At 47.4% G+C, this 18,998-nt stretch overlaps 4 protein-coding genes across 4 annotated transcripts; 3 read left to right on the plus strand and 1 right to left on the minus strand.

Annotated features, from left to right (window-relative positions):
* Nucleotides 1-3,662: 3,662 nt before the first annotated feature.
* K441DRAFT_654353 (uncharacterized protein) lies at nt 3,663-4,594 on the plus strand. The gene is made up of 3 exons (XM_067647674.1): nt 3,663-3,750; nt 3,809-3,863; nt 3,929-4,594. The coding sequence occupies exon 3, from the start codon at nt 3,949-3,951 to the stop codon at nt 4,291-4,293; it is 345 nt and encodes a 114-aa protein (XP_067507791.1). The 5' UTR covers nt 3,663-3,750; nt 3,809-3,863; nt 3,929-3,948; the 3' UTR covers nt 4,294-4,594.
* Nucleotides 4,595-9,555: 4,961 nt separating this feature from the next.
* On the minus strand, nt 9,556-9,821 carry K441DRAFT_654356 (uncharacterized protein). The gene has a single exon (XM_067647675.1). It carries the CDS (start codon nt 9,779-9,781, stop codon nt 9,608-9,610), a length of 174 nt encoding a protein of 57 aa, XP_067507792.1. The 5' UTR covers nt 9,782-9,821; the 3' UTR covers nt 9,556-9,607.
* Nucleotides 9,822-12,260: 2,439 nt separating this feature from the next.
* On the plus strand, nt 12,261-13,489 carry K441DRAFT_654357 (uncharacterized protein). The gene is made up of 3 exons (XM_067647676.1): nt 12,261-12,476; nt 12,556-12,701; nt 12,757-13,489. The coding sequence occupies exons 1-3, from the start codon at nt 12,423-12,425 to the stop codon at nt 13,055-13,057; spliced, it is 501 nt and encodes a 166-aa protein (XP_067507793.1). The 5' UTR covers nt 12,261-12,422; the 3' UTR covers nt 13,058-13,489.
* Nucleotides 13,490-16,760: 3,271 nt separating this feature from the next.
* Nucleotides 16,761-18,492, plus strand: K441DRAFT_684844 (cytochrome P450; the record flags this gene model as incomplete). Its single annotated transcript, XM_067651823.1, has 3 exons — nt 16,761-16,967; nt 17,017-17,289; nt 17,341-18,492. 3 exons carry the CDS (start codon nt 16,761-16,763, stop codon nt 18,490-18,492), a joined length of 1,632 nt encoding a protein of 543 aa, XP_067507794.1.
* Between the last annotated feature and the right edge of the window lie 506 nt (nt 18,493-18,998).

Genomic DNA, 18,998 nt, shown 5'->3' on the forward strand with positions numbered 1-18,998 from the left:
AAGATTGAAGAGCATATCGCCGGCTTTCGCTTGCATGCCGAGCCAGAGCACTGCCTCGGGGCCTGTCAGACAATTCTGTGCATTATCCCAATGTATGAAATTCCTCGTTCCGCATTCCGGTACCGACCCCATTCATTCGCTAGGTTTCTACAGTTTTACATACGTATACTAGCTACCTATATATCTATTTAACTCAAATGGCCAAGGAAATGCAACACGGTTTCGCAATACTAACATCATTGAACAGACTCCATTTACTCTTGCTATAGTTGGCTCCTTCATGGCCAAGTGGCCCGATGCATCAACGACACTTCCAGTATTAATGCCAGCGCTAGCCAAGTGGCTCTATCGGTCCTACTGTAAGCTCAAATTTGTCACCGCTCTTATGCTACACCGCGGCAGTGGCGGCAGCATATCATAGTATCGTGTCTGGTCCGAGACTTGTCTTATTGCCACAGGAAGCAAAAAGATTATTCGTCATTGACGCCAGAAAGCCCTCTTAGAGGCTCATCTGCGTTGGGCGAATTGCAGCGCTAGAGGAGTTCCAAGCGCCCCAGATGTCCCTAGAACAGGATGGAAATGTGCTAAAAGCTGGATTGAGGCTGAGCCACTGTCCAAACGTGATCCTGTTGACGACTACTCGAACCAGCCATAGACCCTAAGGCGTGGAAGCACCTCGAACCAAATACGGCAAGTACAGGAGCAGCTCAGCAGTGGCCTTTCTCGGCATGTCACGATACACGTTGCGGAATTACCCCGACATTTACGTCAAATAACACGCTACTAGAATAAAGAACAAAAATCATGGCACCAAAAGCCTTCTGGACCGGCGAAGTCCGGTGATTTGCGTATGCGACTGCGGTAGCGGAGAAGATCTTGTTGCCTTGGATTCTGATGCCATCATAACTAACGCTCTCTGAACAGTCGTCGTCGCACGACGTCTCGCTGACAGAGCACAAGTACAACTTCAACGGTTTCTTAGGCAGAGTCCCATACAAGGCGATTCACGGATACGGTATTCTTTATGCTCTGTCCCTCAGCACCAAAAAAAATTGCTCAGCGTCCAGGAAAACAGTGCACCAATCCCAATCCCAGCCCCGACCCCCCTCCCCTCCCAACCTTGCATATGCATCTACAGCCTAGTTGCATGGTCTCTTGCCCTGCTACAGCAGCCCAATTCATGCAACACACTCTTACCCACCACTAAAGCATACCTCCACTAATTATCCAGCCCCCCATTCGCCCAAGCCCTCCGAACTCACCCGTCCAATCACCGCCAGCCCACACCATCCACCCAGCGCCGGCTAGAGGCCTCCAGAACCCCACCGCGACCCACTCGGTCACCTCATTTGCTGCGCTCCACACGCAACTCTGTTCTCGGGATTCAAGTCTTGCGCGGGCAGGCGAACGGGGGGCTTTGACACTCTAGTTACCTCTCCCTCTTGGGTCCTACCCAGCATCCGCTCCTTCTCACATGACGGCCTCGAGCACCAGCAGCGAGCGCGCCTGCATGTAGTAAAAATCAACGTCCGGTCATGGCCACGAAGCGCGCTCCGTGGGGGCTGGCGCGCGCACACTTCACGAAACGGTGCAAAATGCTAGAGGGAAGGGGTGGAGAATTGGCATTTAGCTAATTGGCTGGCTATCTGGCTGGTTTGAGTGCGTGGTTTCGGGGTCGACCCTTTGTTTACTTTGTTATGCTTGCTGCGCCCAGGCCCTTGCCTCCACTGCCCTAGTCGCCGGTGGGAGAGAAAACACGCGAGGACTGGAAAAGGAGGCAAGCGAAACGACAACAAACGCTGCTCCTGCAGCACGGCAGTTCCTCCAACCTCATTCTCACCTTCTAGAGTCTGCTCAGCGCCTGGTGTCGGACGGGGAGCCCATGATAGGCGAAAAGTAATCTATCGGTGAGCGAACATTGGCTCGGCGATGCGGTGTTTGACTTCTCAATGTCAGGCAGAAAGCATCGGCAGCATGACAGGAGGAGTCATGTTGCAGGTATCTCGCCACTGCAACGTCAAAGCTTTCCTCCATGATCCTGTTCCGTCCATACAAGATCCTGTCCGCAGCGGGGTAACCGGTGAGGACACTCAGGCGAACGTCTGATCTTGCCGTGGATACGCAGGCTTGTGACGCCTTCCTGCGGGTTGGGGTTGGGCAGGTAATCCCAGCCCGGACCGCAGTAACAGTGAGGCGAGCCAAAGCTGAGCGTTTTGTCAAGATCATTATTGATTGAAAGATGGTTACCTGGGTAGATGGTCTCCTCAGAGATCAACCAAACCCCGTCCGCCACGTCAGAGGATCTCCGATGGGCATGCTTCGGTCAAAATCTAGCGTAGCTTTGAAACTTAAATGATTGCTTCGATATGCGATGGCGGGCTAGGTGCCGCATTAACTTCACGCCAGCTTGTTATCTAAAGCCATATGCCTGTCAGCCTGCATGAACTAAACAATTCAACAATAGGCGGGATGCGGGAGAACGGAGCCGTTGAGCGGGAAGTTAATCAGCTGAACATTAGGAGAACCGAAAGTCCAATGCATCATGCATGTACGCAGGCTAGTGAACCATGCCTACGGTGCATGACATGACCGGACATCATCTCCCTGAACGGGTGTTGCAGCGTGAGCCGATAAGGTGACTGGACAACCGCCAGTAGAGGGGGTCGGGAAGGTTGTGTCAGCCAAGCAAAGATGAAGGTCCGTGTTGGAGAAGGCAATGGGTGATCGAGGCGAATACTACCAATGGTCCCTTGGTCTACACGTTGATTAGCTGGAACGACGAGCAAGACTGATACCGACCCAGAAACAAGGACATGCTCTGATTTGGTCGCTTAGACAGCGAACACAGAGATTTGAACGAGGACAAAAGAAAGTAACAGTTTGAACCGAAGGGCTGGCAGGTGTTCTGAACAGACGTTGACCAATCCTTTGAGCAGCACCTCTCAAAGCTCTCTAGGGTGGGTACGTGGTAACAACACCGTTGGGCAAACGCGTTTTCGTCTTTCCGTGTTCCGGATTAATGGGGGAAAACGTGAGAAATGCCACTGTCCAATCGCCTAGCAACTTGGACTAACGAATGGAGAAGCGGATGGTGGTTCGGCATCGGGATTGAAGCACGTGACTGTATCTCGGTTCAACGTCCTCAACTTCCTTCAGGGATGAAATGTCAAAAAACTCCAAAAGAAAGCATCCAGACTCTGCAGCATGGTCCGGCTGAAACAACAGACCAAGAATCCTGAGGGATTTTTCTCCTCGGAGGGAGATATTACGCGGTCGAAGAAGCCACGACGTCGGTGATCCCTAGCAAATGTGATATTTCTTTGCATAGCTGGAACGCCGGGTACGGCCTAGGGTATCATCGCAGCCGGGCTCCATGGATCCATTAGCGGCATATGAAAGTGATCCGTTGATCGTGGCGATATCGTTGGACGCCAGGGAGTGGGGTACGACCATGTCGAGACGTGGATGGACGACGGGCTCGATCTCTAGTCTGGAGACGGGAGCATAGACGGTGGCCAGACAACCTCGAGCTTCTGATGATCCTTCCGTCCTTTGAAGCATAAATAGCGGCGTCGACACCTTCTGAGTTTCACCCATCACATCAACAGCTCCTGCCTTTCCAACAGCTCCATCAAAAGCAGGCCATCCTTGAGCAATAACCGCCGACTCAAACATCAAACATTCTTGTCTAAGCTCTTCCTCATACCACATCTTGGGTCAACAGTCTATTGCCTCTCAACCAACCAGAGTGTGGGTTACCACGGCGGTTCCTCATCTTGAATTGACCCCTAAGGCTGATCTTTCCTAGCTTAGCTCTCCCTAGTCCAATCAATTGGCCCATTACCCAGCCCAAGTAACGCAAGGTACGTTGACATGAGCTGTCGTCCAAACAATTATTCCGTAGGGCTGACACAACCTTTTGCGCTAGAATAGTCCAGCTCTTGAAACATGTGTTTCTTCGATCAACATCGTTTCGTTTGCGGTGACTGGAAGTGGGGTCACTTCCGACAGCACTGCAACCGCGAATATCGTATTGGCGAAACATGTGGCATGAAGCTTATCATGCAAACGGTCCCTGTTGGTCAGAAGTGCAAGCTGTGCGAGAAAATCGACACCAAGATGCGGCGCCGGGCCGCCGAGGTTGATCGCATCAACCGCTGGCAACGCGAGGGGAACAAATTTAGAGCGTCCATTGACAAATCAATGGAAATTATCCGAGGCCTGGACACAGAGATTTACGAACTTGGCTGTGAGAGAAACAGGCGGCTCCAGGGCATCGGCAGCCATGTCTAGGTATGCGAAGAACAAGACCAGACGGACGGTGGAGAATTTCGTTTCATGTACAACGTTTTGTTTTTTCTGGGAGTTGAAGTCCATTCATTTTCGGGAAGGGAAATTGGGCTGACACGGAAAAGACTGATATTGAGAGGCGAGGTGAAGCAAGGAAAGACAGGGCGGTACCTCTTACAGTCGCATGTCTCTTTCATAGCGGTTTTTTTTCGGGTTTGATGATGTAACGAATCCCATTAACTTCATGATTGGTCCCATTTTGATGGCTGTGAAGTAGCCGCTGAGCCGGTTGATGGGGGCTGAAGCTGTCCAATCCGTGCGAGTCGCGTAGCCAAAATAGCTGTCCGCAGTTGATCGCGCACGGCCCACCGACAGCGGCGCGGCGCTAGGCTCAGAGCCCAAATTGCACGGAGGGTCGAAGACATTGTTCGCGCCGTGATTTGAGACGAGGGCCGTGATGAATGCAGTTATCGCGAGGGCAAAGGGAGTTGTTGTGGTCGATAAGTGAGGTGGCCGAAGTGAGGAGAAAGAAGTTCGCTAAAGTGACCGGCCACGTGATGCGACTAGCGGCTCTTGCCGATGTACCTCCGTACCTTCTCCGCTCCCATCGTCAACACCTCATGTTCTCCAAGCTTCATCGCTCGACCGTCCGTATTAATGCGGAATTGGTACTAGAAATCCCATTGGAATGCCAGGTTCGGCCCAGAAAAAGTCCATGCTGCTGGTAAGCTTTGTTTTGCTCGTATAGTGTATTCATGCGTTGTCCATCAAGTGTCATTTCCCTGCCTGTTTATTGTACATGATCTCTTCAGATTCTTAAGGATGAATTTCGAGTGTTGCTTTCGTTCAGAAAGTATGGGTAGTGTCTTTTCGATATTTCGTAACTAGGCACCTTAGTTTTTCTGATCTCTAGAACGGGTGGATAATGTCGTGCTCTGAGAGTTTGTGTCTTTCCGTATGTCCAAATTCTCGAACGTTTTTCTTAGAGAAAGAACAAGAGCTCAAAAATGATTGATTTTTCCATCTGAAGGCCGAAACCAACAATATCAACCCACAGAAGAGAGTGCTGTCGCAAGTCGTGCTTTTCCCACGTGGCGGTCTCTGACTGGTCTGCCTAAGTCGTAGATCATCCCGACCCGAAGGTACAGAGATATTCGTGGCGGTTTGCTGTGAAAATTCAGATCCTTCCCTGGATCGTACTTTATGTTAACATCGAAGCGTGATCTCCTTGATAATCCAGTCATCGTCCTCTTCGGTCCGGTGAGAATGCAGAGGTGGAAAGCTTTATCAACTCGCGACTTCAGCACACCACCTTGCTTCCAAAATTCGGGCGCTTATTGCAGTTCATTATACCTGACACTGTACTACTCCATCTGCTGATTCTATGACGTGTACAGGGTATATGCTAGGATAGAGGGTCAGGTGGGCCAATGGGCGACCAAAGAGACTAACGTACTGAACGTTTTGGGCGAAACCAATGCACTATGTAAGGCAAGAATATCCCTCAAAATCTGTTCTGGGCCTACCTCCTCGCCATCCGTGTTATTTTCTGCGTGTTTCAAACCTTAATTCAAGACCCATTCATTTCTTTTCCAGACCAATAGTATGTCTAAACGCTCTTATGAGTCTACTATGCTCCCCGGATACAGTCTGACAAAGGGTTCAAATACTCAAAGGGATCTTACGCTCTGTGAAAAGTCTCAGCGCTACCAGAAACAACTTGTAAAAGCAAGGCTAATCACGTTTCGAAAATTAGTTGAAGTTAAGAAAACTATCCCAACCATCCCCACACCCCCACGCTTCACCCCACCGCATTTTTTCCTTTTCGGCGCTCCAGTCGCTTCTGTTGCCACTTCTGTAATATTTCGAGGTTTGCCACGATCATAAAGCAATCAAACTCAAATCGTCAATTTCGGCTATCATTTCCCTATTCACGTCCTCAGATAATTTTCCTGATGGCCCAGAGCACGTGACCGTTATGTTGAAAGTCAGACTGACAGCTGCTGCGGTTTCACCAGCAGTATAAATTACTTTCTGAGCCCCCCATGCCTCTTGCGGGCTGGTCGAGAACACTGTTTGGTTACCCAGCACGTATGAAACAACACACTCGGCTAGGAGCGGGTATTGGCGATCCCACGCTTCCAGGTAATATGAGCCATTCGGGCATAGCGTGACAGGTTGCCAAATTGAAACACTTGCACCAGGATCTATGTTAACCACGCGTCCGTTGTATGAACCCCCAGGTGTATGCTGTGTTGTTGATGGATAGTCTTCAAAGTCAATAAAGCTACTTCTTGAGTACGAATCCCAGCCGATAGCGTTATTATTACCGTCGACTATCTCAAAATCTCCATTGAAAATAAGGTTCCCGCTATTAGCACACGCAGCATTAATCTGGGCCTGTGTAGCAACTTCGCCAATAACACGATGCTCAGACCAAGTGGAGCTATTTGTGGATGGACTACCGATTGAGATCGGGCCGTGTGTTTGGGACGAAAAACCTCCGGCCGAGGAATAGGTTGAAGCGGGGACAGTGTGAGTAATGAACACAGTCTCAATTGATAGAGTAGCAGAACCTCTACATTCGCTTGAACTAGTTGCGTTGGATAAGACTGTAGATGTAGAGGACGGCGATGCCGATGTGGTAACCCCAGCGATAAGAGAAGATGATGGCGATGAAATAGAGTTGACATTAATTGAGACATTCCCTGACGAACTAGGCATAGCAGACGGTGGAAGAGGGGTTGGAGTTGCGGCTATGGTGGAACCAGTTCCAGATGACGCCGTGGAATTTGTTGAAGATGGTGGAATCGAGGTTGATGGGATGGTCGGAATAGAACCACCGCCAAAAACTGCCGTTGAGTTTTCGAATAGGGAAGGTGCCGAAGCAGATTCAGTCGAACCAGTACCGAGTAGTGTTGTAGAGTTCAGTGGTGCTGCATAAATGGAAGTCGATGGGATAGTCAGAGCAGAACCGCTACCCAGTGGCATCGTAGAGTTTGCAGATGCCACCAGACCTGGAGTCGATGACAGAATTGGTGCTGAACCACTACTTGATAGCGGTGTGAAGTTGGCAGATGGAGTTGGACTAGAATTTGAGGATAGGATTATTACTGAGCCAGTGTTGATTGGTGTTGTAAAATTCGCAAATGGAGTCGGAAGAGGGGTCGAGGGTAACGCTGATACCGGACCGCTACTAAGCGGCATCGTTGAGTTTGGGTTCGGTATTGAAATGGAAGCTGAAGGTAAGATTGATATTGAGTCACTGCCAACTTGCGTTGTGGGATTTGCAAATGGTGTAGGTGTTGGTGTCTCAGTAAGGCTAGGTATTCCGATACGTGAGTCACCGCCGTTATTGAAAGTAAAACTGCTAGAATGAGGCGCGGTCGGGAATGCCGTAGTTCCATTGCCAGAGATTGATGCGAGAGTCAACGATAATGTTCCCGAGGAGATTATTAGACTAGTGATTCCGGTGCCAGCCATGAAAATTGAGTTGGAGCCTGGAAGTGTTGTCAACGAGGCTTCACTAGAGGTGGTACCGTTCAACACGACAGGGGTGCCCGTTGACGCAATAATAGAGTTTGAACGCGAGGGAGAAAATGCAGTCCCAGAAGGAGTCATTGTAGAAACAATTACTCGAGTGCCCACGATTGACGTGTAGTTGAAGGCTGAGGATGAGTCTGACCCAGGACTGTAGCCTCTAGAGTCAGGGTGATCACTGAATGTGAAACTAGATGTAGAAGTATTCACACTGTGTGTCGGTGCCATACTTGGAGGAGCGGTACCTGAAAAAGTGGTTATCTCAGGAGAAGCAATTGTCAAGTTAAGTGTGACTGATGGACTGCCCGAAGGGAGAGGCTGGATTTCACTTTCGCTGGTCGCGCTTAGAAGCGTGGTAATACCAGATATGAATATCGAAGTGACAGAAGTTGTTTTATTAAGAGAAGCAGTGGCCCCATTTACTGGCGTAGGGGTATATATCGTGGACTGGCTGGATGTTGGACTTATAACACCAACACCTCCGGTGGAGTTTATCACTATTGTATTCCCTGAGATAACGCCCGAAACTCCACCAGAAACTATGGAAGTTGATATCAAAGCTGTTTCGTTCATGGATGCGGCGGTACCGTTAGATGGCACGGCCGAAGCTGCAGTAGAAGGACTCAAAGCAGGGGGAGTTATTACCCCGATGCCACCAGCGGAGTTCATCGTAGAAAACCCGCCTGATGTTTCACCCGAAAAGACCTCTGAAGGCACAATTGTTGATATCAGAACCGTTCCATTCATGGGCACGGATGTTCCATTGGACAGTATAGCCGAGAGTGTCGAAACAGGACCCAAGCTCACAGTACTCATTGTAGGGGTAGTAGCACCAATGCCGCCAGTGGAATTCATTGTGGAGAAACCACCTGAGGTGCCGCCTGAGAAAAAACTCGATGGCTCTGCGGTTAATGTTTGAACTGTCTCAGTGATTATTGCAGAGGTTCCCTTGATGGGCAGAGATGTTGGAATTATGGAAAGGCTAGAGCTGGGGCTAACGACACCCACATCTCCGGTAGACAAATATGTTGAAGTCGCTCCAGATATTACTGTAGTATAGACAATCGTTGTCTCATTTACTGTGACAACGGTTTGATTCGTGGGTAGAGAGGAGGTTGATGCAGATGCTCCCTCGGATGTAGGGCTGATCACCCCTCCACCCCCGGTGAAGGTGTACTTTGAAATTACTCCTGAGATAACGGTAGTTATTACAATAGCTGTCTGGTTGGCAGGACCTGTTGGGCCATTCGAAGGAGGGGGAAGAAGCGCCGTGAGGCCTGACGACGCTGTACTAACTACACCTAGGGGCTCGGTGGAAGTGTAGAACGAAGTCATTCCGGAGATCACCGAGGTAACAGTAAAATCACTTTTGTTGATGAAAGTAGTCTTGTTCGGTACCGACGATGCAGAGGCAGAAGGGCTGATAGCACCGACACCTCCTGTGGAATTGACATTATAGAAACCACCAGAAGTGGTTTCGCCTCCCGCACCACTAAGCACACTCTTAACCGTTGCAACACTTGTTGTATTGCCAAAGCCAAAACCAGAACCACTAGCTCCACCAGAGACAGCCGTGCTAATGCTGATAATAGTCGCTGTGGCAACTGGGGATGTGACTGTTTCGGTAAATGTAGTCACGGGAGCTGGAGAGATGACACTTGAACCACCTTGGGAAGCCATAACCAAACTTGATCCACCTGTTGAGAAAACGCCGCCTCCACTGGTGACCAAGGCGGGTACAGAGGCTTGGCCGTTCACATTAGTTATTATAATTGTACTACCCCCATCGATAATGGTGGTCGTAGAGCCATGGATGATAGTCGTGATATCCGTGTCGGCAATCACCATACTTGATCCTTCCACTATCCCACTCCTCACATTTCGAGGGATAACGATCGTTTGAGGGTGAATGATAATACAAGTCCAGGAGAATGCATAATTCAAATACCATGAACTTGATGATGCTTCTATGTTATACCAGGAGTAGTCGTAAACTCCGGCAGAATCAGTTTCACCATGGGAATAGTGTGTCGAAAACTGGCCTCCACCACCGGTAGAAACAGCGTATGGCGGCTGAGTAACTGTCAGACCAGCGCTAGTGATAGACGCAATCAACGAGGACGTATCCACCGAGCTACTCGCACCCGCGAATACGTTCGCAGAGCACGTGGAGTTGCTGCCACCGGCAAAAGTTTTCAAGAGGATAAAACTGACGTATCCAGGTGTCTGGGCATACACCTCTGCACTCTTTTTGAGAACACAGTTGTCGTTGCCACCAACAGCGGGAATGAAGACAGCGCTTTGACACAGATCTTCTTGGAATGCGTCGTTCACGAATGAACACTCAGCTGCACATTCGGTTGGCCCAGCCACGCTCGTACTGAGAATGGTGGTATTATCAAAGACATTGACGCCACAGAGAACTAGATATTCAAGCCCCTTATTTCCAATGATATTTGTTATTGTCTGGTTGTTGTTTTGAGGGCAAGAGATTGGAAGTGATGTAGCAATAGCCCTTGCTTCAGAAGAGGGACGACCAGGCCCGCCTGCTACTGTAATGGATGTCACAATGGAAGCCGTGCTAGACGCCGCTGCGGTGAGCGATGATGATGAAATGAGCACTGAACTGGTTGGCGCAGTGTTGTTCAAAGGCGTAGGTACGTATGTCGCGGCGGATGCGGTTGAATTGAGCGGTGAACTAGAAGGTGCCAAGCTAATGGAAGACATAAGACCTATTATCGTAGTCTGGGTGGTAGTCTGAGTTGTGTAAGACGTCTGGATGATAGTAGATTGTAGGGTGAGAGTGTCCTGCTCGAAGGCATCTAGTGTTGTATACTACGGAGCATTAGTCGTTTTCCTAGAAGCATAATTCTTTCTGCCTTACATAAGGTAAATCAGTATAGGTTACAGTGAAAGTTGAGAGCGGCTGATAGTTCAAACATGAGCAGGCACTAGAAAGCCCTGCATCAATTGAGGCTTTAGCGGTGCCTGCTGGCATATCCGCGGAAGAGGCAACGGTCCCACCGATAGCGTCGGTAACAACAGCCGCTATACCATTCAACAAAACATTTCGGCGAAGAAGTGGAGGGTCTGTAGGAGCTGGAGCATCCTCCCTTTTTTCTTTAGCTCTAATGGCTACTGTTTCGGTTGCAGTTACGGTAAACACAGTAGTTGTCCGGACTGTATCGACAACTGTATTTGTCGAAGTAGTTGTAATATCTGTAGCAGTTCTACATAAGCTGTTAATACAATAGCGATATGACCTTCAAGAGAGGAAATTTACATCGTTGATGTGTACTCAACCATCGTTGTGGCAGGCGGAATACTGATCCATATATTACAAAATGTGTTGGCTTCAGGGTTACTTTGTAGGTAATAATAAAAGTCATCCTTCACACAGATTTCGTCTCGTTTGAAAAATACGTTTCGAAGATGGCTGAACAAAGAACCTTGTTTGGAAGCGATCCGAGCTGCAACTAGTGGCTCAGCAGGTGCATCTACGCGGTTAGTAACTCTAGCCAAGGTTGTAGAGATTGGAAGGAAGGTCAAAGCCAGCATTCGTAAAAAAATCAGATACATGATTAAGCACCTTAGCGAATGATGGAGGCTCAATTAAATCAATGAGTGACGGTTGCTGTGCGGAAGACGGTCGAGCCTTTGAAGTACGGCATGATCTTTATAATAATGAGCAAATTAAGACATTTAATACCTGCCTCCATAGCCTTCCTAATAGCCATGCTCACTAGAACTCATCAATGTGCCTTGCAGGGGCAACTGCAATTGCGGACTTTCAAAGTGCCGCAAACGGGACGGGGTCTCGCGCTCAAGTGTAGCGCTGTACAAGAGTGACCTTGCGTGAGACCAGCCCGCCCTGAGTTTGCTCACGATAACCGCCTTGAGGTGGCAAATTACCACAAGACGTGGTGATTGAATTTTCCGTTCTCGGTAACTAGGAGGCATGCAAAAATCTTTGAGCTGGGAGCCAAGCCCCCTTGCTTTAGTGTTTTTCGTCAAAGTTCAATCACCCTGCATTTAGGGCACACGCATCGTTTCTTCAGGTCCGAAAGGGTTATCTTATTGATGCCAAAGTCGCGTTGCTGCGGTTGTACTAATAGTATTGGTGCAGGAACAGTAGCCCTAACAGAAAATTGCAACATAGCAAAACGACTTGAAAGAGAGAAAGCGATGATTAAAAGGCTTTGGGATTTTGATAAGATATTGTCTACGAATTAAGAAGAAAAAAACACTAGACTAGTACTGAGACGAAGATAGAAACAATGAAGAAACTGAGATGAATACCGGATAACGGCAGGGTTCCGAAGAATGTATTGTGAGCCATGTTGGAAGAGTGGTGGTGATGGAGGGATTGCGGCTCGGCAGGAGAGAATTCGTTTCCAGCCACCGAATCAGTTAGAGTTCTCACCAACCCAATCACAACATGGAGCTCATTACAACACAACCACAATCCTCGTCTAACGCCACTTAAAATATTCCATAGCTGCTCCATGCTCCATATGCATGTTTCTTCACATCCGGTTGCTCCTGTCTCGCACACATCTTCGAAATCGTAGTCCTTAGCCTTCGCACATTNCATGGGCATCTGCTCTTCCTGTCTAGGTCTGGGGCGGCGGACCTCTCAATCTGATGTGAGTGCGTCCGCAACTCTTCTACTGCTGTCTGCAGCACTTACGGCGCATAAACGTGCTAATTTTCCCCCTTGCTCAGCGATCTGACACCTCGCACTTGCTCGGCGACCCGTACCAACCAGGCCACTATGGCACTGGTGGTCCCAACAGTGGGCCTCAACCAGATCCAGAAGAGATTCGACGCCAGAGAGACGCGTTAGAGCGGATTTGCGCGCAGACGTCGGAGTAGGTCTCCTGCCTCCGTCTGGTACCTGAAGCTAATATCTCCATCCCTTGTTAGCAAGTTAATTGATGTCTCGCAATCGGCGTACAACGAAGAAGGGTCAAAGATGACCTCCGAATACCCTCGCCTCTTCCACGAGCGATTTCCTGCTCCAAGAACTCCCGGAAGTAGGCTTTCTTCTTCAGGCAGCGCGGGCGACGAAGACGAAGCAACGTGGCTAGAAAACGTAATTGGTGACAATGGTAATGAAGAGGGCAGCTGGGATCGTGTCCAGGCAATTGGTTCTGGTGCCCTTACGGTTCAGTTTGACGATGCTCTGGGCATTGACAAGAGGCCTGCCCAGGCAGGAAGATCATAACTAACAGATGCTACGGTTTCGTCTTCTTGATAGCAATTACCATCGCCTTAACTCTCGATCCTGTATCTCCTGATACATTGGGATCTTTCTTTGATACCCTGTAGTCACACTGCATTTCTTGCTGTTACTTGTATCTTGTCTAGCGTTTCTGATTTCATTTGTTGCATCATTGGCATTTCTCGGCGTCTTGGTCTGTTATATCTCTGCTCGAATGATTTCCCGGGAGCTCTCTAATTGGTTCGAACGCAACAATCACAGGCGTTACCTCCAATCTATTTTTTTGTCCAGTGTATGGTTCAGCGCATCGTTACTTCGCTCGGGCTCTTCAAACTCGCTTTATCGAATACTTGCTGTTCATGCACCTACATCACCTGAAAACTGAGAAAAAAGATAGTGTCACTCTAGTAATTCATTATGCATAGGCTTTGAAACCTCAAATACTTAGGTGTATGTGTGACAAATAAATGAGGTTAGTGACTAGAGCTTGGACAATCCTCTATTGACATTTTTATCACGCCATCAGGTTAGGATTAGTTATCAGATGATATCTCAATCATTTCTCTAAACCGTAATGCCGAAGTAAGTACATTAGAGTAGTAGGTAGAAATTCCCCGCCTATAGAAGCGGAAAGTAACAAGTCCAGAACCGTCAGTCGCTTCTCCTCCAGTCTAGCAAACTCCAAGAGTAAGGGTATGAAAGCCCACGGTAATAATAGAAAGTCTGTTCAGCTGCACAGCAGTACCCGGCACACCAAGAGTCCAATTCCAGAGCTCCAAATCCAACACCAAGGAACCCAAATGAATCGATCCTAGAGAACTTAAATATTTCAACCGTCAAAGTCACATCAGCCGCTCGCATAAGAACGCCTCTAAGTATCCACGCTTACCCTGACCATTACAAGGCTTGGTTCCTGTTCTGGGTCGTCGTCGTTTAATATGTTAGAGAGTCAAGTGGGGCGTTTGTTTTGTGGCTGACTGTCTTATGCTAGAAGTTGGCTTGATTGCTGTGCAACGCCTCTTATGGGGCTTTCCGCTGACTGGTATATCAAATCGGTTTGTAATGGCTGCAGTGGCATAAACGGATCATTAAGGTCGTTTTCAATAGCCACTTCAGCACTGGCTCGAGCTACCTCAAGTCCAACAAGCGCACGGCTAGAGCCCTATTTCATCATATGATCGTGAGTATTTAAACCTACATTATAGTTTGTAGGTTCACGCAAACTTACAACAATGGAGTATTGCACAGAAGCTGTCGAGCCCGGGCCAATTGATGATCCGATTGCTATCCTACGCTCATTAGCCTTCTAGATTGATACTTGGAAATCCAGTGCTGTCCGCCGTGGAGTCGTATTGCTGATGCGAGTTGGAATTTGGACAGCAGGGCCTGCACCTAATGCCGCGGCACCCCGAGCGAGAGGTGATTGGTCTGCACTGTATCTTTCTCCAGGTAGAGCGTTAAGTTCCGCTCGTGAGTGACCGCTGAAATATATTGGAGTGTCCTTAAAATGACGCGGCAGAAGGGAGAACTTCTTCCCATTGACAACTAATCCTCAATCGAGGCTTGCCGGGCTAGTAAGTTTTCGGTATCCGCACTTTTTTCGTCCAGCCTTCTGGGCGCCCTAAGGTAGTTATCGGTAGATCTGAACAGGACCAGGAAAAGGACTCTAGGAACGCTTTGCTGCGATTTCAAAGAGTATCAATCACTAATTTTGCTCCGGTAGCCTTCAAAGATCTATCCAAAAAGCCTCCAATGTGGCAACACCCCAATGAAAAGACCCTTCATATGGAACCGAGAGAGCAGGCTTCTCGATCTGCGAAACTCGCAGTACTCGTGGCACCCACTAGTAAGCAGCGCTTACTAGTGGTCCCGGGCTCAATGCAACAACCGAGCTCAATGCAACTTTTATATTTGTATGGCGTCTCATACAAAATCGACCTTTTTCCAAGTTGAATAACTTAACAATACTACATAGAAATTATATAAGAATTTAAAGGCTTATATATAATCCTTTAAAAATCAATAATATAACTTATTTAAAGCTGATATTTATTGTATTTATTGTATTTCTATACTTTTTATTATTATATTTTATTTAAGGCCAGTAAATACTAAAACTTCTATAAAATAGAAAATTAATATTAAAATTAAGTTTCTTTATACTTATTTAGGTATAAAAAAAAGAAGTATATATATTTAATAATTTATTATAGCGTTGTTGTTGAGTTATTCAACTTGGAAAAAGGTTGATTTTGTATGAGACGCCATACAAATATAAAAGTTGCATTGAGCTCGGTTGTTGCATTGAGCCCGGGACCACTAGTAGAGTCCGAATCATTTGGTCCGCTTTTGCAGTCGGGGCTTCGGCGAAACTGAACTAGCCGACCACCCGACTTAACGACGCGATCCCTTTGTGTGGCAAAAGAGACTTTTCGTGTTGGGCGCTTTGGGCGTTCTTTCCTGGGTTAGCATGCTGCAGACACCCTAGCTAGCGTGATTTTATTAGCAAGCCTTAACGTGCCTCCCTCCCCAGCGAGACACCCCCCCAAGCGAGACAATTTTTAACACGTTTCTTCAATTTTAGTAGCAATAAGATAGCTTTTTCTGAAATTAAAAAATTTAATATAAAGCAAGTATACTCTAAAAAAGCCTCCTAAAAAGTATATAATTTTTTTTTGAAGGAATAAAATTTTATTAAAGATTTTTAGTTTCTTCAGTTCAGCGTGAAGATCGCAGCACGCTAGGTGGATCCTTATCACTAATAAACCAGGCTTTCCCAAACTTTTTTTTAATTAGAGTATACTTTTATCTTCCTTCCTACTTAATAAAGTAAAAATTTAAATATATAGTTCGTTTTTAAGATATAGTCTATTTCAGAAATAGATTTAATATAATATTATTTTAATAAGCGTGGCTCAGAATCAGGTAATTAAGGTGTCTCGCTGGGGGGGATGTCTCGCTTGGGGGGTTTTTACGTTACCAAAACGCGTCAATATTGCGATGGTCGATGAAATACTGTAGAAGGCCACCACTATAAACACCTATATATATTTATTTTGGGAAGTTGGGCAAAAAGCTGTGATGTATGACATCATGACTTAAGTTTCTGCCCTTTATTAACCAACCTTGGAGGCTTCCATGACTTAAGTTTCTGCCCTTTATTAACCAACCTTGGAGGCTTCGGAGGCGAAGACGCACGACTTTTTTTGGGCGGCATAAAGTCTGAAAATTTAATATTAAAGCTTTTTAATCAACTACACTAAACATTATAGGCTTCTTGGCCACGTTGCTACTGTTTACCGCAATATCCAAGCGTCAAAAGCGTCAATGAGGCGCCGGCACCTTCACTGACCGGAGGCTTTAACACCAAGCTCTTTACGGTATAGAGCCTCTAATTGGCTTATGAGGCGTGCATATACGAAAAGTCCAAGAAAACTTGCCACGCGAAGGGATAGCGCCTCCAAGCGACGACCAACCGCTTTCGCCAAATAACACTTGCAATGTTAGAGCCATAAAATGGAGCCCCTCTCCAACCTCCAGCCTCAACCCAGCACTTAGAACTAGGACTCTCGTCAGCGTTATATTACTTCTACTACCTTTATTATTGTGCAGCCTGTTGTGTTGATATATACGGTTATTTGTCTCTCCACAGAGAGGCGTTGCTTTGCACAACGAAAACCATTATCGTTGTAGCCTCGCCGCAGATATGGCCGTCCAGAAGAAAGTTCTGTTCCTGGATTCTATTCTAATATCCTTCTTTGTGACCCGTTATGCTGCAACATATAATGTCTACCACTCGTTTTACTGGGCTGTTGCTGCTCTTTACGGCCTTCAGCTAGCTTGCCTCTTCACATGGACTGTGATTGTCTGGCCTAAGTACTTTAGCCCTCTACGGCATCTCCCAGCAGCCCCAGTAAGTGAAGTTGTAAAGTTGTAAAGATTAAATTCTAAGGATCTTATAGGGTGGCAATTTTCTCGTTGGCAATTATCGTCGAATCCTGGAGGAGCCTTCAGGCGCGCCCCAACAGCGGTGGGCAGAAGAAGTTCCGAATGAAGGCCTTATTCGATACGCGTTTCTTTTCAACGAAGATCGTGTGCTTATCACTAACCCCAAAGGTTTAGCTGAGGTCCTCGTGCACAGGAACTATGAATTCATTAAACCTGGGCGACTGGGGAACGGCCTTGGAAGAGTTTTGGGCATTGGCATTCTTTTAGCAGAGGGCGAAGAACACAAGGTACCATCTTCAAGTTTCATTTACAGTAGATCGTTGCTTAATTATTCCCAGAGGCAAAGAAGGACTCTCATGCCAGCGTTTGCGTACCGCCACATTAAGGATCTCTACCCAGTTTTCTGGAATAAATCAAGAGAATTGATCGAGGCACTTGATGTCACTATTCAAAAGCTAGGCATTCCAACCGAACAACCATATTCCGTAGTCGAGATCGGCAATTGGGTCAGTCGAGCAACGCTTGATATCATTGGCATTGCTGGACTGGGGCGGGATTTCGGTGCAATTGAAGACCCTGACAACGAGCTGAATCAGACCTATCGAAGAATATTCGCAACTGACCGCATTGCGCGGTCCATGCAAATCCTAGGCAATGTTGTTCCCATCTGGATTTTACGGGCTCTTCCCGTTAAGCGTAATGAGGAACTTGTAAGCGCTATCAAGCTCATTAAACAGACTTGCTACGACTTGATCAAGAGTAAAAAAGAGAAATTTGAGAAAGGGGAACGTACGGATGTTGACATTCTGTCTGTGGCGTTGGAATCTGGTGGTTTCAGTGATGATGACCTCGTCAATCAACTCATGACTTTTCTAGCAGCTGGGCACGAAACAACTGCTTCAGCACTTCAATGGGCTACATACCTGCTATGTCTTCACCCCGACATGCAAAAGCGTTTGCGCGAAGAGATTCGAGGCAATCTTCCATCTATTCTCGACCATGACGCAAAAATATCTTCGATGGAGATTGATCATCTTCCTTACCTTAACGCGGTCTGTAACGAGAGCCTACGTCTTTTCTCCCCGGTTCCAATTACCTTTCGGGAAGCCGCTCACGACACCACTATTCTCGGCCACCCAATCCCTAAAGGCACCTGTATTGTTATCAGCCCATGGGCGATAAACTGCAGCCAAAAGTTATGGGGCGAAGATGCCAAGAACTTCAACCCAGATCGTTGGATGGAGCCTGGAAGAACTAATACTGGCGGCGCTGACAGCAACTACTCCTTTCTCACCTTCTTGCATGGTCCAAGAAGCTGCATTGGGAAAGATTTTGCCAAGGCAGAGTTTGCAATTTTGCTGGCGGCATTATTTGGCCATTACGAAATGGAGCTTTCCGATCCTAATATGAAGCTGGAAATTCAAGGAGGGATCACAGCAAGACCTAAAGGGGGTTTATTTGTCAAGGTGAAAGCGCTTGAGGGGTGGTAGAAACAGCACTCTGATGTAACAATATAAAATCAGGCTTAAGGGGTCGAATCTTTGACTTAGAGCATCAAGTTTGACGTATACATACCTTAATTTGGGTATTTGCCAAGCAAGAAACATGCTGGATCAGCAACAGGCTTTATGAGTAATGATACTGACGCCATGGCCACTGCGGGGATGATGATTAGCAAGAAATTACGACTTCCATCCGAGTGTTGGCCGGGTAATCCACGCACCAATCAACTGCGCATCTTCTAGGAGGTTGTTCGTTGGGCTGTTCGTTGGTGTTCGTTAACGTCGGTGATAGGGTCATGACGACGATAAGGGTTATGACGGTGGATCTATCGCCTTCCAGATATAGATGGGATATCAAAATACTGCCAAATGCCTCAGAAGTAGCCGTTGGGTCGTGCACGATATGACGGCGTGCACGACCCAACGGTTACTTCTGAGGCATTTGGCAGTATTTTGGTGTATCGCCTACGTTACTTTCGGGAATAACTGTACAT

The sequence above is a fragment of the Cenococcum geophilum genome (genome assembly GCF_001692895.1).
Source record: "Cenococcum geophilum 1.58 unplaced genomic scaffold K441scaffold_7, whole genome shotgun sequence".
Lineage (NCBI taxonomy): Eukaryota > Fungi > Ascomycota > Dothideomycetes > Gloniales > Gloniaceae > Cenococcum > Cenococcum geophilum.